This window comes from Melanerpes formicivorus, unplaced genomic scaffold (assembly GCF_026170545.1).
Source record: "Melanerpes formicivorus ecotype bairdi unplaced genomic scaffold, bMelFor1.0.p_v2 SCAF_125, whole genome shotgun sequence".
Lineage (NCBI taxonomy): Eukaryota > Metazoa > Chordata > Aves > Piciformes > Picidae > Melanerpes > Melanerpes formicivorus.
Genome location: NW_027142477.1, coordinates 403,600 through 427,835, shown reverse-complemented (window position 1 = coordinate 427,835; position 24,236 = coordinate 403,600). Strand labels below are relative to the sequence as shown.

General features: G+C 57.8%; 1 protein-coding gene across 1 annotated transcript in view; it reads right to left on the bottom strand.

The window, feature by feature from the left end:
• ENPP3 (ectonucleotide pyrophosphatase/phosphodiesterase 3) overlaps window positions 1-24,236 on the bottom strand; it is a 67,698-nt gene that overhangs the window by 8,007 nt on the left and 35,455 nt on the right. The window contains 8 exon segments of the mRNA XM_068167928.1: window positions 1,558-1,635; window positions 2,651-2,786; window positions 5,784-5,938; window positions 7,883-7,934; window positions 8,018-8,187; window positions 8,972-9,059; window positions 10,909-10,975; window positions 11,795-11,922. Coding sequence (XP_068024029.1) covers window positions 1,558-1,635; window positions 2,651-2,786; window positions 5,784-5,938; window positions 7,883-7,934; window positions 8,018-8,187; window positions 8,972-9,059; window positions 10,909-10,975; window positions 11,795-11,922 — 874 coding nt within the window.

The window sequence follows — 24,236 nt, the reverse complement described above, 5'->3', positions numbered from 1 at the left end:
CAAGCACAGCTGCTAGCACCTGCCACTGTGCCAGTGCCTTGGGACTGAGCTAATGGAGATCTCAGGTAGTGGAGATCTGGGAACTGAGCTAATGGAGATCTGAGATCTGAGGTTGTGGAGATCTGAGGTTTGAGGTAATGGAGATCTGAGGTAATGGAGATCTGAGCTAATGGAGATCTCAGATCTGAGCTAATGGAGATCTGAGGTAGTGAAGATCTGAGCTAATGGAAATCTGACATCTGAACTAATGGAGATCTGAGCTAATGGAGATCTGAAGTAGTGAAGATCTCAGATCTGAGCTAATGGAGATCTCAGATCTGAGCTAGTGGAGGTTTGAGATCTGAGGTAGTGGAGATCTGAGATCTGAGCTAATGGAAATCTGAGGTGGTGGAGATCTGAGCTAATGAGGATAATGAGAACTGAGCTAATGACCATGCAGCACCTGAGAGTGGCTCTGCAGGATTGATGGCAAATGCCACCAGAGGTTGTGGCTTAGCTCCCAGGTGGTTTTGGAGAGAAGGTGGCTGCACCCTCTCGGTGTTGAGGAAGCATGGTGTGGCCATGGCACTTCAGCACCTGGCTTGGTGGCCATGGTGGTGTTGGGCTGGTTGGATCACAGAGGGCTTTTCCAACCCAAGCAATTCCATGAAAACACACTGCTGGGGAGACCACTGGCAAGAAACCCAGGAGGGTTTGGGGAGCTGAGGGCATCCCCTGCTGGTTCACCTCTTGCCTGTGGTCTAAAGGAAATTCCTGCAGGGTTTCACCTCCTGTAGGTTTTCCCTTGGCAAAGGGTGGGGGGTGGGGGGTGGTGTTGTCATGTCTTTATTTGGAGGATTAAAACCACTTGGGGTTTCTGGACCCCTGCTTCTTTTGTGACACAAGCAGATGAATAAATGAGATCTGCAGGCCTTAGAAAGGTAGCTACAGCACTGCTTTCCCTGCAGCTTCTTCCTTATGCAATCCCTCTGTGCCTAAGCAGACGAGTCCAGGCCTAAGAGCCCAACAGGACAAGATGCAGCTGTGGGAAATGCCTTACCAGAGCTCTGAATCAATGTGAGTCAGGCTGGATGGAAGGGGTCAGTGCAGCTTACTGCACTTGGGTAACAGCAACATCTGCCCCCAGGCACTGCAGGACTAAGAGTGCCCAGCTTGGCTTTGGTGATGAAGAGCAGGCACTGCCTCAGGGCATTGCTTACAAGCTTTGTCCTGGCTGCTCTCCAGGCCTTGCACAGGAAAGGCACAGTGCCATTTCCAGTCACCCTGAGCACTTCCCCAGGAGTTTCATAGCCAACATTTCCTGTTAGGACAGGAGCTGGAGACCAAATTCGACAGTGAAGAGGGAAACCTAGGCAGAGGCCAGGCAGGACCACACTTACAGAGGTGAGGTTTAAAACCCACACCTTCCCCTTTGCAAAGGTTTAAAATGCCTCTGCACAAGATCTGGATGTGCTGCAGGCCACACATTCCTGGGGTAAGTCCTGGGCCTATTTCTACCCAATCTGGATCCACAATTACATAAGAGTAACCCAAATGGAGCACAACTTTGCAACCTACCTCTGAAGGCTCTGTACATGGGAACAATGTTGGTGGTGAGTAAAGCATCATACTGCTCAGCAGCAGGTGAGCTGAAGTCTGTGTAAAAGAGCAGGGCACGAATGAATCAAGCAGCACACATGGACAGACTTGACTGATCCCTGTGGCTCTGCCACTTGCAGGAGTGAGATCTGAGCATGAGTGCATCCTCCTGCTGCAAAGACAGCTCAACACTTGTGGTCAAATCAAATTTGATTCTAAAGTAATTGCCACATTTGATGACAGGAAGCTGCACCAAGAGCAGTGTGGCCAGCAGGCTGAGAGAGGATCCTGCCCCTCTGCTCTGCTGAGACCTCACCTGCAGTGCTGTGTCCAGCTCTGGGGCCCTCAGCACAGGGAGGACATGGAGCTGATGGGTCCAGAGGATGCCTCCAAAATGCTCAGAGGGCTGGAGCACCTCTGCTGTGGGGACAGGCTGGGAGAGTTGGGGCTGTTCAGCCTGGAGCAGGCCCCAGGGTGACCCTAGAGCTGCATTTCAAAATCTGAAGGGAACCTGCAGGAAGGCTGGGGAGGCACTGCTCAGAAGGGCCTCTCACATCAGGAGGAAGTTCTGCACCATGAGGGTGGGGAGACACTGGAACAGGCTGCCAAGGGATGTGGTGGAAGCCACATCCCTGGAGACATTCAAGAGCAGCCTTGCTGTGTCCCTGGGCAGCCTGCTCCAGCTGGAGATGTCCCTGCTGAGTGCAGGGGGTTGGAGGAGATGCCCTTTGAGGGTCCCCTCCAGCCCAGTGCAATCTGTGAATCTGTGAGAGGAATGTCCACACTGAGGAAGAGGGCACAGCCCTTCAGACCAACCCTTTGTACATTTCCAACCACTTTTCACCACATCCAAGTCGTTCCATTTGTTAAAGAAGGACCTAGAAGTGAAAGCACGGCGAGGCGAGCAGCAGCTGCCCTGCCCTGGTCAGGCTGCCAACACTGCAGACCTTTTCCTGCCCAACTGCCGATCCCAAGCAGCTTGTTTGGGTGTTTGGATATATGTTTAAACACAAAGCCACATCCAGCTGCTGAGGGCTTTCTAAGCTCTGGCTATAAAAAGAGCCCTGCTCACTGGGAGGGTAGAGGAAGCTGCGGGTGAAGGTCGGAGCTGCTTGGTAGTCAGAACAATTTTGGCTCCGGGCAGCAGGGATCCTGACATCAGCCCGCAGACAGTCTGCAGCAGTGGGAGGCAGAGCAGATGTGTTTTCCTGTGAAAAGGAGAGGAAAAAAGCAAGAGGGTTACACCCAGGGCTGTGGCTGAGCCACTGCTTGCTATGGCTTTGGCTTTCTAGAATGGACTTCATTGAAGCTCCCCCTGTTTGGAGAGTGAATCAGGGGCAGGCGAGCGGCAGCCTCCGCTGCGCCCCGGGCAGGCTTTGTCCTTCCCCTGCTGTGTTCAGGTAGTTCAGGGAAGTCCTTAGGCAGGCTGTGAAATAACTGCAGCAAAACAGGGGTGGGCAAAGGCAGATGGCAAGTCTGGCTCATTCCTCACTGGGAGGTATTTCTGGCAACACAGACTTGCTGTCACATCCTCCTGGGAAGCAGCTGCTCTAGACAGATGGCTCTGGCACCTCACCACACCAGCTGAGGAGGCTGGCTGCAGAGAAAGAGTCTGAGCTGCTGCAGGGGAAAGGCTGCACACAGGAACAGTAAAACAATACACTGCTGGCTGCTACTCAACTTCACTGCACTCCAGCTAGGATGTGGCCAAGAGTGATCCTGAGAAGCAGTATCTTTTCTATCACCTTTATTCATGGATCCAAGGTAGAGCAGGGGAGAGGTAGATTGGCTGTGAGGAAGAAGTTGTTCCCCAGGAGGGTGGTGAGAGCCTGGCACAGGTTGCCCAGGGAGGTGGTGGAAGCCTCCTGCCTGGAGGTGTTTGCAGCCAGGCTGGATGTGGCTGTGAGCAACCTGCTGTAGTGTGAGGTGTCCCTGCCCATGGCAGGGGGTTGGGACTGGCTGAGCCTTGAGCTCCCTTCCAGCCCTGCCAGCTCTGTGACTCTGTGACTTACTGCTATAACCTTTGTGTAACTTCACAGCACCATCACTACAAGATCAGGAAATGCTCTTCTGTCATGAACCGCAGTTTCCTTTTCACACCCATTCACATGGAACTGATTTCATTTTGCTTTGCAGTGGAACTCATTTCATAGAACCCTAAAATGGGTTGGGCTGGAAGGGACTTTAAAGCTCATCCAGTCCCAAGCCCCCTGCCATGGGCAGGGACACCTCACACCACAGCAGGTTGCTCACAGCCACCTCCAGCCTGGCTGCAAACACCTCCAGGCAGGAGGCTTCCACCACCTCCCTGGGCAACCTGTGCCAGGCTCTCACCACCCTCCTGGGGAACAACTTCTTCCTCACAGCCAATCTCAATCTCCCCATTTTTAGTTCTGCTCCATCCCCCCCAGTCCTATCCCTCCCCGACACCCTCCAAAGTCCCTCCCCAACTTGCTTGGAGCCCCCTGCAGATCCTGCAAGGCCACAATGAGGTCTCCCTGGAGCCTTCTCCTCTCCAGCCTGCACAACCCCAACTCCCTCAGGCTGTGCTCACAGCAGAGCAGCTCCAGCCCTCTGCTCCTCCTCCTGGCCCTGCTCTGGACACCTTCCAGCCCCTCCAGATCCTTCCTGGCACAGAGGCTCCAGAGCTGGCCTCAGAGCTCCAGGTGTGGTCTCAGCAGATGCCCATATGATGGTCAGGTTGTGTATTACAGGGCAGAGGGGTTGGAACTGGATGGTCCTTGAGGTCCTTTCCAACCCTAACAATTCTCTGATTCTGTGATCAATAGAAACTCTGCAGATGGAATGAAGCATCAAAGGCTAAAGGCTGCCTTTGGCACCAGAGCAGCTGAGCTGTCCTTTCCCCCAGCAGATGTGAATCCCAGTGCACAGCTGACATCTCATTTGAGCTGCTTGTCCTTTCTAGTCTCCAGGGCAGGGCTCAAGGATCAGGCTGACTGGAGAAACCTGCACTGTACACTTAGTAACTGAGCTGCTCCCCAGCCATGGCTTCATGGTCTCTGGGGGCAAACCAGAGCCACAGTAACACAGGTCTGAGGGAACTTGTCTAGGGCTGTCCTCAAGAGAACTTCCTCCTTCCCCCTGAACACCCTGGTCACATCCAGCAGCCAAACACAATCTGCTTTTGCCCTGTGTCATGAACCTGAGCAGCATTCACCTTTCCTGCAGCTTGATGAGGACACCACTCAACCCTTCTCATCCTTCAAGTGTCTTGAAGCTAACTCTGTGACCTAAGAGCTCTAAGCCAAGTGCCCAGGCAGACAGAGCTGGTTGGGAGCTGCCTGCCCAGCACACATGAGCACTTCCATCCGTTTAGGATGTGAAGGCTGCTCATGGCCCTGCCTTGACAGCTTATCCCTTTCACAGCACAGGCTTACTGTACCTCACCAGCAGCAGCATTCCTTGTGCCCTTTTGCCCCACTAAGAGGCAGCCATTCCCACTTTTGAAACAGTATCTTCCAACATTTGAGACTGAAAACGTGTCAAAGACAACTTTTGAGACATGAGAGCTTCAGCCACAGGCCACCCACAGGTGCCTCAGCTCTGAGACTCCTGAGGGATGGAGCAGATTTTCAGGCTGCTGCATTTCATAGCTTAAAATAGACTCATAGAATCAGCCAGGCTGGAAAAGACCTCAGAGATCATCCAGTCCAACCTATGACCTAATCCCTAACCCCTCCTGACAACTCAACCATGGCTCCAAGTGCCACATCCAATCCCCTCTTGAACACCTCCAGGGATGGGGACTCCACCACTTCCCTGGGCAGCACATCCCAATGGCTAACAACTCTCTCTGGGAAGAACTTTCTCCTCACCTCCAGCCTGAACCTCCCCTGGCACAGCTTGAGACTGTGGCCTCTTGTTCTGCTGCTGGCTGCCTGGCAGAAGAGACCAACCCCCACCTGGCTACAACCTCCCTGCAGGGAGTTGCAGAGAGCAATGAGGTCTCCCCTGAGCCTCCTCTTCTCCAGGCTCAGCAACCCCAGCTCCCTCAGCCTCTCCTCACAGGGCTGTGCTCCAGACCCCTCCCCAGCCTCCTTGCCCTTCTCTGGACACCCTCAAGTCTTTCAATGTCCTTCTGGAGCTGAGGAGCCCAGAATTGGACACAGGACTCCAGGTGTGGCCTAAGCAGTGCTGAATGGCCTCCCTGTCATTATACATAGGAGAGATGTTTGATAACCTACAGGCTTGTCCAGAGTGTATGCAGTCCACAGAGGCATCAGGATGTCATAGCTGTACCCACTCACATACTGATGATGGGAAAGGAGGCAGTAGGTCTTCTCCTTCTGAAGAAGTCTGGGTCTCCCATATGGCAGATGGTAGGAGTGTGCCTCAGACACTGGAATGGAAACAGCAATTACTGCCTCATTCCCCTGTAAAGCTTTGGGTGGCACAGAGAGAAACAACAATCAGTTGAAATGTTACCCAACACAAAAAGGCCATCAGGGAGCACACAGGACATGTAGGAACTCTGGTGCCAGCTGGAGCTGGGTGTGTCTGTGCTGGCCTTCCATGCAGGGCAGGAGAGAGTGCAGCAGGTAGGAGAACATGAAGCAAAGACTGTGGGCAGCAGGGCAGCAGAGGGGATTCTGCCCCAGACTCTGCTCAGACCTCACCTCCAATCCTGCCTCCAGCTCTGCTGTCCCCAGCAGCAGAAGGACACAGAGCTGCTGGAGTGAGGCCAGAGGAGGCCACAGAGATGCTCCAAGGGCTGGAGCAGCTCTGCTGGGAGCACAGGCTGAGGGAGCTGGGGCTGTGCAGCCTGCAGAGGAGAAGGCTCCAGGGGCACCTCAGAGCTGCCTGCCAGGACCTGAAGGGATCCTGCAGGAAGGCTGCAGAAAGACTTCTCCTGAGGGTGTCTGGAGCCAGGCCAAGGGGGAAGGATTTGGAGCTGAGGCAGAGCAGGGTTAGAGTGGAGCTGAGGAAGAAGTTCTTCAGTGTGAGGGTGGTGAGACTCTGGCACAGGCTGCTCAGGGAGGTTGTGGATATCTCCTCCCAGGGATGTTCAAAGCTAGTCTGGATGAGGCCTTGGGCAGCTGAGTCTAGCTGAGAGGTGTCCCTGCCCATGGCAGGGGGGTTGAAGCAGCTGAGGTCTGAGGTCCCTTCCAACCTGAGCCATTCTCTGATTCTCTGTTGGATGTAGAGTGTTCAGGGTAATAAATCAGGCTTGCAAATTCCTGTTGGTTTGTGCTTGCCTGTCAGCATGGAGATTTTGACCTTACCTGTCAAGTGGAGTGAAATTTACATCCTGTTTGACCAGGAAGCCTTGCAGCACTTCCTAAAGTGTCCCCAAAGCACACACAAGTATCTGTGGCAATTTGTGGTCAGAGTTCTGGTTCCAAGGTAGGAACTGGAGTTGTGCCATAGAGTCTGGAAGTTCTTAGGCTTTCTCCAGAGGCCACCAAAACCTGTATGGCTTCATCCAAGATTGTAATGGGATTCACATGTGAGCCAGCAGTGCCCAGGGGGCCAGGAAAGCCAAAGGCCTTCTGGCTTGGGTCAGAAGCAGGGTGGGCAGCAGGGCCAGGAGGTGACCATCCCCCTGTGCTCAGCACTGGGGAGGCCACCCCTGGAGTGCTGTGCTCAGCTCTGGGCCCTCCCTGCAGGAAGGACACTGAGGGGCTGGAGCCTGTCCAGAGCAGGGCAGCCAGGCTGGAGAAGGCCCTGGAGCCCCTGGGCTAGAGGAGGGCTGAGGGAGCTGGGGGGGTTGAGGCTGGAGCAGAGGAGGCTGAGGGAGACCTCCTTGCTCTCTGCAGCTCCCTGCAGGGAGGTTGGAGTGAGGAGGGGACAGCCTCTGCTCCTTGGTGGCAAGGGGCAGGAGCAGAGGCAATGGCTCCAAGCTGCCCCAGGGGAGGCTGAGTCTGGATGTGAGGAACTATTTCTGCCCTGGAAGGGCTCTCAGCCATTGGCAGAGGCTGCCCAGGGCAGTGCTGGAGTCCCCATCCCTGGGGGTGTTCCAGCAGCATGGAGCTGGTGCTTAGGGAGCTGGTGCTTAGGGAGCTGGTTTGGTGCTGAGCCTGCAGTGCTGGGGGGAGGGCTGGGCTGGGGGAGCTGGGAGGGCTCTGCCAACTGGATGCATTCTGGGATTCTGGGATTCCTGAGCATAACTGCTGCTACAACAGCACCAACACCCACAAAACAACCAACAAAAGCATACATGTTATGTCTCTGCCCTGAAGCTGTAATTGCCATTGCCCAAACCCCCACTGAACCCAAGGATATCAACCCTTGAGCAGCCATAGGGTTGGAAGTGTTGCTCTCCTTCTCAGGTCTTGCTACTTACCTTCTTCTGTGGTGAGATTTAGCCTCTGGTTTGCTTCTGACACATCTGTTATCTGTGAAAGACAAGAGCCAGCTCACAAAACCTAAAGAGGGCACACTTGAAAAGGGGCCCAAGGTCCTAGCAGCCCCTACTTACATTGTCACAGCTGCACCCCAGGTCATCTGTGGGAATCAGATGGGCAACTGGACATGCAGAAGGAGCTGCCTGCTCTCTGGCATGGGAAGGGTTGTAGAAGGGCTTTTTCAGGAGGTGATTCAAGCTGCCATGGGTTCCATTGTTTCCTGTTGGAGCAATCTCCAGCAAATCTGTTGGAAGAGTTGGAATTTGTTGCCATCAACTTCTTCAGAGCCCTGACCTTCCCCAGCCTGCCCAGTGCCTCTGCATCCCCTCTGTTAGACAGGAAACAGCTAGGGGAGCTGGCAGCTCTGCCTTGCCCTTTGCTGGGTGTGAAGGGTCCCTGCCAGCTCTCCCCACACCAGGGTATGGGAAGGATGTGCCTGAGTGCTGTGGAGACAGTTTGGGGCATTGCCATCGCACTGATGGTTCAACCCAGAGCACAGAGTGACTGCAAAGGCACCACCTGGGACCCTCCAAGCATGCTGCACTCTTGTGTGATGCCTCCATCCCTCCTTCCTGAGGCAGCTGCTTCCTGAGTGCTCACTGCCAGGACTGCAGTGCTTCATCTGAAGTTCAGGAGCAAGAGCCCTACAGACCCTTGCCCCACAAATCTTCCACAGGCATCATTTCAAGCCTACATGGCAGCAGCAGCAGCACTCCCTTCTGATCCTTTAGTAGAATCCTCCAGAGCCACCCTCCAGAGCAGAGCCACTGCTGCCAGTTCATCTTTCAGCACTGAGCAGAAGGCAAATGAGCACAGCTTCAGGCTGGTGTGTGCAAAACAGCCTCTGGATTTAGTGACTCCATTGCTGATTGCTCTCCTTTTAGCTCTTCCAGCACTTGTGTTTGAAAAGCACTCCTGGTTTATCACAGAGTCAGAGATCATCCAGTCCAACCAGCAGCCCAACACCACCACAGCCACTACCCCATGGCCCCAAGTGCCATCTCAAGTACTGGATTGTTTCTACTCACCACACATGAGGTTGTAAACCTCTATGTTCTCAAAAGCCTCCACTTCTGTTTGCTCTTTAAAGCTTGGGCCATAAGCTAAGAATATAGCCTGCAGTGCAAGAAAACAGAAGCTGTTGTCTGAAGGAATCCAAAATCAAAGCCAACTGAGTTGCACTTGGTGGAGCCAGGGACACTGGAACAAACCATAGAGCCATAGAGCCATAGAATCAACCAGGTTGGAAAAGACCTCAGGGATCATCAAGTCCAAGCTGTCACCCAACCCCTCCTGGCAACCAAACCATGGCTCCAAGTGCCACATCCAATCCCCTCTTGAACACCTCCAGGGATGGGGACTCCACCACCTCCCTGGGCAGCACATTCCAGTGGCCAATCTCTCTTGCTGGGAAGAACTTTCTCCTCACCTCCAGCCTAAAACTCCCCTGGCACAGCTTGAGACTGTGTCCTCTTGTTCTGGTGTTAGTTGCCTGGGAGAAGAGACCACCCCCCACCTGGCTACAACCTCCCTGCAGGGAGTTGGAGAGAACAAGAAGGTCTCCCCTGAGCCTCCTCTTCACCAGGCTAAACCAGAGTCTTTGCACAGTCAGAAAGTGAATACAACACTGCTGGGAAAGGAGGTAAATTTTCCAACCCCTTGGGTTGCCATGGGCAGGGACACCTCCCACCAGCCCAGGCTGCTCAAGGCCTCATCCAGCCTGGCCTTGAACACTGCCAGGCAGGGGACAGCCACAGCCTCCCTGGGCAGCCTGTGCCAGAGTCTCACCACCCTCACTGCAAAGAATTTCTTCCTCCTCTCCAGTCTCAATCTCTCCTCTCCCAGCTCAAAGCCATTGTTCCTCATCCTGGCACTCCCAGCCCTTGTCCAAAGTCCCTCCCCAGCTCTCCTGCAGCCCCTTCAGAGCCTATAGCTGTGCCCAAGGCATGGAGCAGGGAATGTGGAGAGCCATCCCAAGCTCAGCAGAGGTGTGCATCAGTCCCACCAATGGCACAATGTGGTGCTGAGCAGCCCTGCTGGGCTCTGCAGGCACTGCACAACACTGCTCCTGCCTACAGCCTCCCACTGGTTTCCACTGCTTTATAAGCTTCCTGAGCTCTCTGCCAATAAGGTACAGGAAACCTGACTAAGCAGGACAATGATCTGGTCTAGACAAAGATTCCCATGTTCCCATAAGAGGAAAGGAATTTTTAGTGTATTCTACACAGAAAAGACAAAAATAAGTCATCCACTGTGCCCCCAGCCTGAGGTCCTCTCTGGTAAGCAGGAGGAGCCTCTCCTGCCCACACAGCAGCAGGCTGGCAGGGGATTGACACAGCCTGCATCTAGCTGTGAAGCTCTAGGAGGAGCTGAGGCACAGAGCATGGGATTAGTAGAGGCATGCTTGACCTTCCTTAAAGCTCATCCCAGAATGTGCATAAGAACCCAAAAGCTCAGGACCTCAGAATCCTCTCACTCTAAGCAGCAGTGGGAGTGAGATGGGAGTGCAGCTCAGACTGTACCAGCACACAGTTTATCCTGATGCCTTTTCCCCACTGCTATGGCAAATCCTGGAAGATAAACTGCATCTCATCTCCTCTGCCTACCTGAGCATGCAGGCTTCCAGGTGCTGAACTGAGCTCCAAGAGCCTGTGAACATCTGTTAGTCTCTGCATCAGCAGAAGGAGAGAAGCATGACAGAACTCAGTGCCCCACAGCAGATGCTTCACTGGCATCTGCCTTGCTTCAGGGAGGTAAGCTGAACCCAGAGAGGTTTTGTTACAGGATCCCAAGGGAACACATGGATGGAAGGCAAGAGGAACCTGGAGACCCAGCCTGTGTCCACTGCTGATGTATTAGGTGCCATGGAAGAAAAGCAGAGTGTGTTCAGCCTCCTGGTGGTTCACCTGGCACAGGGTGATTCTCTCTGGGAGAAGGTGTAAGGGTGGAGCAGAAACTTTCTTACCTCCATGCTTTTAAACTTGTTGTCATAGCCATGGTTGCCTCCATCACAGAATGTGTAAGTGTTGTCCCTAGGGAGAAACCACAGGCTCACAGAGCTGGCAGGGCTGGAAGGGAGCTCAAGGCTCAGCCAGTCCCAACCCCCTGCCATGGGCAGGGACACCTCACACCACAGCAGCTTGCTCACAGCCACCTCCAGCCTGGCTGCAAACACCTCCAGGCAGGAGGCTTCCACCACCTCCCTGGGCAACCTGTGCCAGGCTCTCACCACCCTCCTGGGGAACAACTTCTTCCTCACAGCCAATCTCAATCTCCCCACTTCTAGTTCTGCTCCATCCCCCCCCCCCCCCCCAGTCCTATCCCTCCCTGACACCCTCAAAAGTCCCTCCCCAGCTTTCCCGGAGCCCCCTGCAGATCCTGGAAGACCACAATTAGGTCTCCTCAGAGCTTTCTCCTCTCCAGGAGACCTGATTGCTTAGTGCTGGATTTCTTCTTGGCTTAGGATGCAAACTACTGAGTCTTCAGTTTACACTCTGCAAATGTTTGAGCAAAGAGTGGGGCAGGTCATTGTGGTAAGGCAAGAGCAAACCCCTCTTGTCTGGGTGACTTGGGTGGTCAGCATTTGAAAATGTCCCATCTTGTGGGGAACTCAGAGCAGCAGCCTTTGGGCAACCTGTGCCAGGCTCTCACCACCCTCCTGGGGAACAACTTCTTCCTCACAGCCAATCTCAACCTCCCCACTTCCAGCTCTGCTCCATCCCCCCCCAGTCCTACACTCCCTGACACCCTCAGAAGTCTCTCCTGCTCTGGCAGGGGGCTTGGGCTCGAGGATGCCTTTGTGTCCCTTGCAAGGCCCGTGGTGGCCAGGGGCAGCGGAGCAGGGCTGTTACCCGGCAGCCTGCCAGCGCGGCCGCAGCAGCAGGTGCGCCTGGTCGATGCGGATGTTGTTGGCGTAGTGGAAGCTCTTCGGCAGGTCGGGCGTCAGGTAGGGCTTGAAGTGCTGAGGAGACCTCTGGCACTGGGTGCAGGAGGAGAGAGCCCAGGCATGAGCTTTGCTCAGCATCAAAACCAAACCCAGCATTCAAACCCAGCCCAAACCCCCGGGAGACAGAGCGTGAGCACAGCGCTCAGCAGGCAGTAGGTCAGGGAGGTTCTCCTCCCCCTCTGCTCTGCCCTGCTGAGGCCACAGCTGGAATCTTGTGTCCAGGTCTGGGCCCCCGAGGTCAGGAAGGACCTCAGGGAACTACTGCAGAGAGTCCAGCACAGAGCCACAGAATTGATTGAGGGAGTAGAAAATCTTCCTCATGAGGAGAGCCTGAGGGAGCTGAGGGCTCTGGAGCTTGCAGAGGAGGAGCCTGAGGGTGAGCTCATTGCTGCTGCTAAAGCTGTGCAGGGGCAGTGCCCAGAGGCTGGAGCCAGGCTCTGCTGGGGGATGCCCAATGCCAGCACCAGGGGCAGTGCTGGAAGCTGAGGCAGAGGAAGTGCCATGGGAACAGGAGGGAAAACTTAGTCACTGTGAGGATGAGAGAGGCCTGGAGCAGGCTGCCCAGGGGGGTTGTGGAGTCTCCTCTCTGGAGATATTCAAACCCCACCTGGCTGTGTTCCTGTGTGCCCTGCCCTGGGTGACCCTGCTCTGGCAGGGGGCTGGACTGGATGAGCTTTTGAGGTCCCTTCCAGCCCCCAGACTCTGTGGTTCTGTGTATTCACAGATAGCTGCTGGGATAAGCTGCAGAGCTCTGTCCCAGGAAGCAAGGGGAGCTTTCAAAGTGTTACTGTCCATGTACTGCAGGGTCACTGGCACAGTGGGGGAGGGACCCCTAGGCACAATGTCCACACTGACATCTAGTGTCTGAGGTCACCCTCCACCAGAGGGAGTTCCCTGGCACACTGTTTCCACCACCTTCCAGTACTATGCCATCCAATAAATAACACAGAAAAGAATACATCCCATAGCACAGCCCTGGGCTTTAGCTGCAAGGCTGAACACCTGCACCGATGCCATACCAACCACAGACCCACACAGCTCTCCAGGCTGGAAGAGGCCTCTGAGATCACCAAGTCCAACCTCTCCCCCAGAGCTCCCAGCCCCAGCCCTGCTGCTGAGCCACTGCCACTGCCCCACAGCCCTCAGCACCACATCCATGCAGCTCTGAAACCCCTCCAGGGCTGGGGACTGCAGCACCTCCCTGGGCAGCCTGGGACAGTGCCTGAGAGCCCTTGCTGGGAAGAGATTGTTCCTAATCTCCAACCTGAACCTCCCCTGGAACAGCTTGAGGCTGTTCCCTGTCCCTTGTTGCATGTGAGAAGAGCCCAACCCCACCTGGCTCCAGCCTCCTCTCAGGGAGCTGCAGAGAGCAGTGAGGTCTCCCTCAGCCTCCTCTTTTACACACTCAACACCCCCAGCTCCCTCAGCAGCCCTGTTCTCCAGACCCTTCCCCAGCTTTGTTGCCCTTCCCTGGACCTGCTCAAGCCCTCGATGTCCTTCTTGTAGTGAGGGACCCAAAACCGACCCCAGCATTCCAGGTGTGACCTCACCAGTGCCCAGGCCCAGGGCACAATCCCATCCCTGCTCCTGCTGGCCACACCATTGCTGATCCAGGCCAGGATGGCATTGGCCTTCTTGCCCACCTGGGCACACACTGGCTCATGCTCAGCAAGCCAGCAGTCAACACCCTCAGGTCCTTCTCCTTCATGCAGCTCTCTTCCCTCTCTGTCTCCAGCTCACTGCCTGCTGTCCAGTGCTCAGCTGCTAGCTGGAGGCTGGGGAGGAACTGCTAGGGAGCTGAGGGAAGAGCTGCCAGGAAGCTGGGGAGGAGCTGCTAGGGAGCTGAGGGAAGAGCTGCTAGGGAGCTGGGGAAGAGCTGCCAGGAAGCTGGGGAGGAGCTGCTAGGGAGCTGAGGGAAGAGCTGCTAGGGAGCTGGGGAAGAGCTGCCAGGAAGCTGGGGAGGAGCTGCTAGGGAGCTGGGGAAGAGCTGCCAGGAAGCTGGGGAGGAGCTGCTAGGGAGCTGGGGAAGAGCTGCTAGGAAGCTGGGGAGGAGCTGCTAGGGAGCTGGGGAGGAGCTGCTAGGGAGCTGGGGGAAGAGCTGCCAGGAAGCTGGGGGAGGAGCTGCCAGGAAGCTGGGGAAGCCAGAGGAGTGGAGCTGCTCCACCACACAGGCAGCACATGCTGCAGCACACCTGGACTTGGATCTGACAGCTTCACCTCTAAGATCTGGAACAGGAGGAAAAACTTTGGTGTTAAGTTGCTGGAGGCCTGGAGCAGGCTGCCCTCAGAGGTTGTGGAGTCTCCTTCTCTGGAGACGTCCCATCTGGGCATGCTCCTGTGTGACCTGCCCTGGGTGATCCTCTTTTGGCAGAGGGGTGGACTTGACCTCCAGAGGTCTCTTCCAACCCCTAAGGTTCTGTGATCCTCTGCACAAAAAGGCACTGCCATGTGAGTCAGAGCAAGGGTCACTGAAGAGCAGAATGGAGTCCAGGCAGGGCTCGGAGGGTTTGCTGGCCCAGGGGAGGAGGTCATGCTGCAGAGCACAGCCTGAGGAAAGGGGAAGCACAGGAAAGCAGCACAGCAGCAGATTTGTGTCTGTTGATTGGAAATTAATGCACAACATACAACTCTCTGCCCCAGACCCTCACTCCATGAACCTGGAAGGAGCCAAGCAGCCTAAAGATTGGTGATGAAAAAAGGAAAGAGGGAATTGCCCACAGCAGCCTCTTCCTCTAAGGCTGAGAGGTCATGCCTGCAGCACTTGCAGCTTCAGCTGGGGTTGGAAGCACACAGGTTGTGCTACTTCCCTTTTGGTATCACACACTGGGGTAGGGCATGCAGCACTGAGGAAGCTCCTCCTGCTGTGCCCAGCCACTGATACCCTGCTCCTGCATCTGCTTTGGATGCTGGGGAACAGAGTCATAGAATGGTCTGGGCCAGAAGAGATCTCCAAAGCTCATCCAGTCCAACCCCCTGCACTCAGCAGGACATCCTCCACTGGATCAGGTTGCCCAGAGCCCTGTCCAGCCTCACCTGGAATATCCTCAGAGCTGGGGCCTGAACCACCTCCCTGGGCAACCTCTTGCAGTGTTCCAGCAGCCTCCTGGTGCAGAACTTGTTCCTCACATCCAATCTCAATCTCTCTGCTCTCATCTCAAACCATCACCCCTGGTCCTGTCCCTGTCCCTGCAGGCCTTTGCAAACAGTCCCTCTGCAGCCTTCCTGTAGCTCCCTTCAGGTCCTGGCAGGCTGCTCTTAGGTCTCCCTGGAGCCTTCTCCTCTCCATGCTGAACACCCCCAGCTCCCTCATGCTTGTCCCCATAGCAGAGCTGCTCCACCCCCCTGATCATTCTCATGGCCTCCTCTGGATCCTCTCCACCAGCTCCAGGTCCTTCCTGTGCTGAGGGCTCCAGCCCTGCTCACAGCACTGCAGGTGAGGTCTCAGCAGGGCAGAGCCAAGTGTCAGAATCCCCTCTCTGGCTCTGCTGGCAATGCTGCTCTGGATGCAGCCCAGGCTGTGATTTGCCTTCTGTGCTGCAGTCTCACCCTGCCTGCTCCTGGTCAGCTTCTCCCCCACCAGCACCCCCAAGGCCTTTTCCTCAGGGCTGCTTTCCATCACCTCCTCCCCCAGCCTGGATTGACAGTGAGGATTGTTCCAGCCCAGGTGCACGACCCTGCAGCCTGTCCAGGCCCCTCTGCATGCATTCCTGTTCCTCTGGCACATGGACAGCACCACTCAGCTTGGTGCCACCTGCACACTGCTGCTGGGGCTCTCAATCTCACTCTCTCTGTCACTGGTACAAATATTGACCATCACAGAGCCCAGGCACCTGAGGGACACCACTGTCACTGCTCTCCATCTGCATATGGAATGGAATGGAATGGAATGGAATGGAATGGAATGGAATGGAATGGAATGGAATAGAATAGAATAGAATAGAATAGAATAGAATAGAATAGAATAGAGCAGGTGGGAAGAGACCTTTGAGATCATTGTGTCCAACCTATCAACTAATCCACACCACCTAATCAACTAACCCATGGCACCAAGCACCCTATCAAGTCTCCTCCTGAACACCTCCAGTGATGGTGACTCCACCACCTCAATGCCCTCCTCCAGATCATCAATGAAGATATTGAACAGGCTGGGGCCCAGCACTGCTCCCTGGGGCACACCACTGGTGCCTGGCTGCCAGCTGGCTGTGGCACCATTCACCACCACTCTCTGGGCTCAGCCTCCAGCCACTTCCTACCCCAGCTCAGAGAGCTGCTGTCCAAGCCAGGGGCTGACAGCTTGGCCAGGAGTTTGCTGTGGGGGATGGTGGCAAAGGCCTTGCTGCAGCCCAGGCAGACTCCATCCACAGCCTGCCCCACAGCCAACAGGCAGTCACCTGGGCATGGAAGGAGCTCAGGTTGGAGAGGCAGGACCTGCCCTGCGTGAATCCATGCTGGCTGGGCCTGAGCCCTTGGACATGGAGGCTGTGTGGAAGCCATGCAGGCAGCATTGAGGCCATGCAGGCTGTGCTGAGGCCATGCAGGCTGTGCTAAGGCCATGCAGGCTGTGCTGAGGCCATGCAGGCTGTGCTGAGGCCATGCAGGCTGCTCTGAGGCCATGCAGGCTGCATTGAGGCCATGCAGGCTGTGCTGAGGCCATGCAGGCTGTGCTGAGGCCATGCAGGCTGCGTTGAGGCCATGCAGGTTGTGCTGAGGCCATGAAGGCTGCATTGAGGCCATGCAGGCTGTGCTGAGGCCATGCAGGCTGTGCTGAGGCCATGCAGGCTGCGTTGAGGCCATGCAGGCTGCTCTGAGGCCATGCAGGCTGTGCTGAGGCCATGCAGGCTGCTCTGAGGCCATGCAGGCTGCATTGAGGCCATGCAGCCTGTGGTGAGGCCATGCAGGCTGTGCTGAGGCCATGCAGGCTGTGCTGAGGCCATGCAGCCTGTGCTGAGGCCATGCAGCCTGTGCTGAGGCCATGCAGGCTGCATTGAGGCCATGCAGGCTGTGCTGAGGCCATGCAGGCTGCATTGAGGCCATGCAGGCTGTGCTGAGGCCATGCAGGCTGCACTGAGGCCATGCAGGTTGTGCTGAGGCCATGCAGGCTGCATTGAGGCCATGCAGGCTGTGCTGAGGCCATGCAGGCTGCATTGAGGCCATGCAGGTTGTGCTGAGGCCATGCAGGTTGTGCTGAGGCCATGCAGGCTGCACTGAGGCCATGCAGGCTGTACTGAGGCCATGCAGGCTGTGCTAAGGCCATGCAGGCTGTGCTGAGGCCATGCAGGCTGTGCTAAGGCCATGCAGGCTGTGCTGAGGCCATGCAGGCTGTGCTAAGGCCATGCAGGCTGTGCTGAGGCCATGCAGGCTGTGCTGAGGCCATGCAGGCTGTGCTAAGGCCATGCAGGCTGTGCTGAGGCCATGCAGGCTGTGCTGAGGCCATGCAGGCTCTGCTGAGGCCATGCAGGCTGCATTGAGGCCATGCAGGCTGTGCTGAGGCCATGCAGGCTGTGCTGAGGCCATGCAGGCTGCATTGAGACTATGCAGGCTGTGCTGAAGCCATGCAGGCTGCGTTGAGGCCATGCAGGCTGTACTGAGGCCATGCAGGCTGTGCTGAGGCCGTGCAGGCTGTGCTGAGGCCATGCAGGCTCTACTGAGGCCATGCAGGCTGTGCTGAGGCCATGCAGGCTGTGCTGAGGCCATGCAGGCTGCGCTGAGGCCATGCAGGCTGCATTGAGACTATGCAGGCTGTGCTGAGGCCATGCAGGCTGTGCTGAGGCCATGCAGGCTGTGCTGAGGCCATGCAGGCTGCGTTGAGGCCATGCAGGCTGTACTGAGGCCATGCAGGCTGTGCTGAGGCCATGCATGCTGTACTGAGGCCATGCAGGCTGTGCTGAGGCCATGCAGGCTGTGCTGAGGCCATGCAGGCTGCTCTGAGGCCATGCAGGCTGCGTTGAGGCCATGCAGGCTGTGCTGAGGCCATGCAGGCTGTGCTGAGGCCATGCAGGCTGTGCTGAGGTCATGCAGGCTGCTCTGAGGCCATGCAGGCTGTGCTGAGGCCATGCAGGCTGTGCTGAGGCCATGCAGGCTGCGTTGAGGCCATGCAGGCTGTGCTGAGGCCATGCAGGCTGCGTTGAGGCCATGCAGGCTGCATTGAGGCCATGCAGGCTGTGCTGAGGCCATGCAGACTGCATTGAGGCCATGCAGGCTCTACTGAGGCCATGCAGGCAGCATTGAGGCCATGCAGGCTGCATTGAGGCCATGCAGGGTGTGTGGGGGCCATGCAGGCTGCATTGAGGCCATGCAGGCTGTGCTGAGGCCATGCAGGCTGCATTGAGGCCATGCAGGCTGCATTGAAGCCATGCAGGCTGCATTGAGGCCATGCAGGCTGTGCTGAGGCCATGCAGGCTGCATTGAGGCCATGCAGGCTGTGCTGAGGCCATGCAGGCTGTGCTGAGGCCATGCAGGCTCTGCTGAGGCCATGCAGGCTGCATTGAGGCCATGCAGGCTGTGCTGAGGCCATGCAGGCTGTGCTAAGGCCATGCAGGCTGTGCTGAGGCCATGCAGGCTGTGCTGAGGCCATGCAGGCAGCACTGAGGCCATGAAGGCTGCATTGAGGCCATGCAGGTTGTGCTGAGGCCATGCAGGCTTCATTGAGGCCATGCAGGCTGTGCTGAGGCCATGCAGGCTGCATTGAGGCCATGCAGGCTGTGCTGAGGCCATGAAGGCTGCATTGAGGCCATGCAGGCTGTGCTGAGGCCATGAAGGCTGTGCTGAGGCCATGAAGGCTGCATTGAGGCCATGCAGGCTGTGCTGAGGCCATGCAGGCTGCATTGAGGCCATGCAGGCTGTGCTAAGGCCATGCAGGCTGCTCTGAGGCCATGCAGGCTGTGCTGAGGCCATGAAGGCTGCATTGAGGCCATGCAGGCTGTGCTGAGGCCATGCAGGCTGCATTGAGGCCATGCAGGCTGTGCTGAGGCCATGAAGGCTGCATTGAGGCCATGCAGGCTGTGCTGAGGCCATGCAGGCTGTGCTGAGGCCATGAAGGCTGCATTGAGGCCATGCAGGCTGCGCTGAGGCCATGCAGGTTGTGCTGAGGCCATGCAGGCTGCTCTGAGGCCATGCAGGCTGCGCTGACGCCATGCAGGTTGTGCTGAGGCCATGCAGGCAGCATTGAGGCCATGCAGGCTGTGCTGAGGCCATGCAGGCTGTGCTGAGGCCATGCAGGCTGCTCTGAGGCCATGCAGGCTGCATTGAGGCCATGCAGCCTGTGCTGAGGCCATGCAGGCTGTGCTGAGGCCATGCAGCCTGTGCTGAGGCCATGCAGGCTGTGCTGAGGCCATGCAGGCTGCATTGAGGCCATGCAGGCTGTGCTGAGGCCATGCAGGCTGTGCTGAGGCCATGCAGGCTGCATTGAGGCCATGCAGGCTGTGCTGAGGCCATGCAGGCTGTGCTGAGGCCATGCAGGCTGCATTGAGGCCATGCAGGCTGCATTGAGGCCATGCAGGCTGTGCTGAGGCCATGCAGGCTGTGCTGAGGCCATGAAGGCTGCATTGAGGCCATGCAGGCTGTGCTGAGGCCATGCAGGCTGTGCTGAGGCCATGAAGGCTGCATTGAGGCCATGCAGGCTGCGCTGAGGCCATGCAGGTTGTGCTGAGGCCATGCAGGCAGCATTGAGGCCATGCAGGCTGTGCTGAGGCCATGCAGGCTGTGCTGAGGCCATGCAGGCTGCTCTGAGGCCATGCAGGCTGCATTGAGGCCATGCAGCCTGTGCTGAGGCCATGCAGGCTGTGCTGAGGCCATGCAGCCTGTGCTGAGGCCATGCAGGCTGTGCTGAGGCCATGCAGGCTGCATTGAGGCCATGCAGGCTGTGCTGAGGCCATGCAGGCTGTGCTGAGGCCATGCAGGCTCTGCTGAGGCCATGCAGGCTGCATTGAGGCCATGCAGGCTGTGCTGAGGCCATGCAGGCTGTGCTGAGGCCATGCAGGCTGCATTGAGGCCATGCAGGCTGTGCTGAGGCCATGCAGGCTGCTCTGAGGCCATGCAGGCTGCGTTGAGGCCATGCAGGCTGTGCTGAGGCCATGCAGGCTGTGCTGAGGTCATGCAGGCTGCTCTGAGGCCATACAGGCGGTGCTGAGGCCATGCAGGCTGTGCTAAGGCCATGCAGGCTGTGCTGAGGCCATGCAGGCTCTGCTGAGGCCATGCAGGCTGCATTGAGGCCATGCAGGTTGTGCTGAGGCCATGAAGGCTGCATTGAGGCCATGCAGGCTGTGCTGAGGCCATGCAGGCTGTGCTGAGGCCATGCAGGCTGCGTTGAGGCCATGCAGGCTGCTCTGAGGCCATGCAGGCTGCTCTGAGGCCATGCAGGCTGTGCTGAGGCCATGCAGGCTGCTCTGAGGCCATGCAGGCTGCATTGAGGCCATGCAGCCTGTGGTGAGGCCATGCAGGCTGTGCTGAGGCCATGCAGGCTGTGCTGAGGCCATGCAGCCTGTGCTGAGGCCATGCAGCCTGTGCTGAGGCCATGCAGGCTGCATTGAGGCCATGCAGGCTGTGCTGAGGCCATGCAGGCTGCATTGAGGCCATGCAGGCTGTGCTGAGGCCATGCAGGCTGCACTGAGGCCATGCAGGTTGTGCTGAGGCCATGCAGGCTGCATTGAGGCCATGCAGGCTGTGCTGAGGCCATGCAGGCTGCATTGAGGCCATGCAGGTTGTGCTGAGGCCATGCAGGCTGCACTGAGGCCATGCAGGCTGTACTGAGGCCATGCAGGCTGTGCTAAGGCCATGCAGGCTGTGCTGAGGCCATGCAGGCTGTGCTAAGGCCATGCAGGCTGTGCTGAGGCCATGCAGGCTGTGCTAAGGCCATGCAGGCTGTGCTGAGGCCATGCAGGCTGTGCTGAGGCCATGCAGGCTGCTCTGAGGCCATGCAGGCTGTGCTGAGGCCATGCAGGCTGTGCTGAGGCCATGCAGGCTGTGCTAAGGCCATGCAGGCTGTGCTAAGGCCATGCAGGCTGTGCTGAGGCCATGCAGGCTGCTCTGAGGCCATGCAGGCTGCTCTGAGGCCATGCAGGCTGCTCTGAGGCCATGCAGGTTGTGCTGAGGCCATGCAGGCTGCTCTGAGGCCATGCAGGCTGCATTGAGGCCATGCAGGCTGCTCTGAGGCCATGCAGGCTGCACTGAGGCCATGAAGGCTGCATTGAGGCCATGCAGGCTGTGCTGAGGCCATGCAGGCTGTGCTGAGGCCATGCAGGCTGCGTTGAGGCCATGCAGGTTGTGCTGAGGCCATGAAGGCTGCATTGAGGCCATGCAGGCTGTGCTGAGGCCATGCAGGCTGTGCTGAGGCCATGCAGGCTGCGTTGAGGCCATGCAGGCTGCTCTGAGGCCATGCAGGCTGTGCTGAGGCCATGCAGGCTGCTCTGAGGCCATGCAGGCTGCATTGAGGCCATGCAGCCTGTGGTGAGGCCATGCAGGCTGTGCTGAGGCCATGCAGGCTGTGCTGAGGCCATGCAGCCTGTGCTGAGGCCATGCAGCCTGTGCTGAGGCCATGCAGGCTGCATTGAGGCCATGCAGGCTGTGCTGAGGCCATGCAGGCTGCATTGAGGCCATGCAGGCTGTGCTGAGGCCATGCAGGCTGCACTGAGGCCATGCAGGTTGTGCTGAGGCCATGCAGGCTGCATTGAGGCCATGCAGGCTGTGCTGAGGCCATGCAGGCTGCATTGAGGCCATGCAGGTTGTGCTGAGGCCATGCAGGCTGCACTGAGGCCATGCAGGCTGTACTGAGGCCATGCAGGCTGTGCTAAGGCCATGCAGGCTGTGCTGAGGCCATGCAGGCTGTGCTAAGGCCATGCAGGCTGTGCTGAGGCCATGCAGGCTGTGCTAAGGCCATGCAGGCTGTGCTGAGGCCATGCAGGCTGTGCTGAGGCCATGCAGGCTGTGCTAAGGCCATGCAGGCTGTGCTGAGGCCATGCAGGCTGTGCTGAGGCCATGCAGGCTCTGCTGAGGCCATGCAGGCTGCATTGAGGCCATGCAGGCTGTGCTGAGGCCATGCAGGCTGTGCTGAGGCCATGCAGGCTGCATTGAGACTATGCAGGCTGTGCTGAGGCCATGCAGGCTGCGTTGAGGCCATGCAGGCTGTACTGAGGCCATGCAGGCTGTGCTGAGGCCGTGCAGGCTGTGCTGAGGCCATGCAGGCTCTACTGAGGCCATGCAGGCTGTGCTGAGGCCATGCAGGCTGTGCTGAGGCCATGCAGGCTGCGCTGAGGCCATGCAGGCTGCATTGAGACTATGCAGGCTGTGCTGAGGCCATGCAGGCTGTGCTGAGGCCATGCAGGCTGTGCTGAGGCCATGCAGGCTGCGTTGAGGCCATGCAGGCTGTACTGAGGCCATGCAGGCTGTGCTGAGGCCATGCATGCTGTACTGAGGCCATGCAGGCTGTGCTGAGGCCATGCAGGCTGTGCTGAGGCCATGCAGGCTGCTCTGAGGCCATGCAGGCTGCGTTGAGGCCATGCAGGCTGCATTGAGGCCATGCAGGCTGTGCTGAGGCCATGCAGGCTGTGCTGAGGTCATGCAGGCTGCTCTGAGGCCATGCAGGCTGTGCTGAGGCCATGCAGGCTGTGCTGAGGCCATGCAGGCTGCGTTGAGGCCATGCAGGCTGTGCTGAGGCCATGCAGGCTGCGTTGAGGCCATGCAGGCTGCATTGAGGCCATGCAGGCTGTGCTGAGGCCATGCAGACTGCATTGAGGCCATGCAGGCTCTACTGAGGCCATGCAGGCAGCATTGAGGCCATGCAGGCTGCATTGAGGCCATGCAGGGTGTGTGGGGGCCATGCAGGCTGCATTGAGGCCATGCAGGCTGTGCTGAGGCCATGCAGGCTGCATTGAGGCCATGCAGGCTGCATTGAAGCCATGCAGGCTGCATTGAGGCCATGCAGGCTGTGCTGAGGCCATGCAGGCTGCATTGAGGCCATGCAGGCTGTGCTGAGGCCATGCAGGCTGTGCTGAGGCCATGCAGGCTCTGCTGAGGCCATGCAGGCTGCATTGAGGCCATGCAGGCTGTACTGAGGCCATGCAGGCTGTGCTAAGGCCATGCAGGCTGTGCTGAGGCCATGCAGGCTGTGCTGAGGCCATGCAGGCAGCACTGAGGCCATGAAGGCTGCATTGAGGCCATGCAGGTTGTGCTGAGGCCATGCAGGCTTCATTGAGGCCATGCAGGCTGTGCTGAGGCCATGCAGGCTGCATTGAGGCCATGCAGGCTGTGCTGAGGCCATGAAGGCTGCATTGAGGCCATGCAGGCTGTGCTGAGGCCATGAAGGCTGTGCTGAGGCCATGAAGGCTGCATTGAGGCCATGCAGGCTGTGCTGAGGCCATGCAGGCTGCATTGAGGCCATGCAGGCTGTGCTAAGGCCATGCAGGCTGCTCTGAGGCCATGCAGGCTGTGCTGAGGCCATGAAGGCTGCATTGAGGCCATGCAGGCTGTGCTGAGGCCATGCAGGCTGCATTGAGGCCATGCAGGCTGTGCTGAGGCCATGAAGGCTGCATTGAGGCCATGCAGGCTGTGCTGAGGCCATGCAGGCTGTGCTGAGGCCATGAAGGCTGCATTGAGGCCATGCAGGCTGCGCTGAGGCCATGCAGGTTGTGCTGAGGCCATGCAGGCTGCTCTGAGGCCATGCAGGCTGCGCTGACGCCATGCAGGTTGTGCTGAGGCCATGCAGGCAGCATTGAGGCCATGCAGGCTGTGCTGAGGCCATGCAGGCTGTGCTGAGGCCATGCAGGCTGCTCTGAGGCCATGCAGGCTGCATTGAGGCCATGCAGCCTGTGCTGAGGCCATGCAGGCTGTGCTGAGGCCATGCAGCCTGTGCTGAGGCCATGCAGGCTGTGCTGAGGCCATGCAGGCTGCATTGAGGCCATGCAGGCTGTGCTGAGGCCATGCAGGCTGTGCTGAGGCCATGCAGGCTGCATTGAGGCCATGCAGGCTGTGCTGAGGCCATGCAGGCTGTGCTGAGGCCATGCAGGCTGCATTGAGGCCATGCAGGCTGCATTGAGGCCATGCAGGCTGTGCTGAGGCCATGCAGGCTGTGCTGAGGCCATGAAGGCTGCATTGAGGCCATGCAGGCTGTGCTGAGGCCATGCAGGCTGTGCTGAGGCCATGAAGGCTGCATTGAGGCCATGCAGGCTGCGCTGAGGCCATGCAGGTTGTGCTGAGGCCATGCAGGCAGCATTGAGGCCATGCAGGCTGTGCTGAGGCCATGCAGGCTGTGCTGAGGCCATGCAGGCTGCTCTGAGGCCATGCAGGCTGCATTGAGGCCATGCAGCCTGTGCTGAGGCCATGCAGGCTGTGCTGAGGCCATGCAGCCTGTGCTG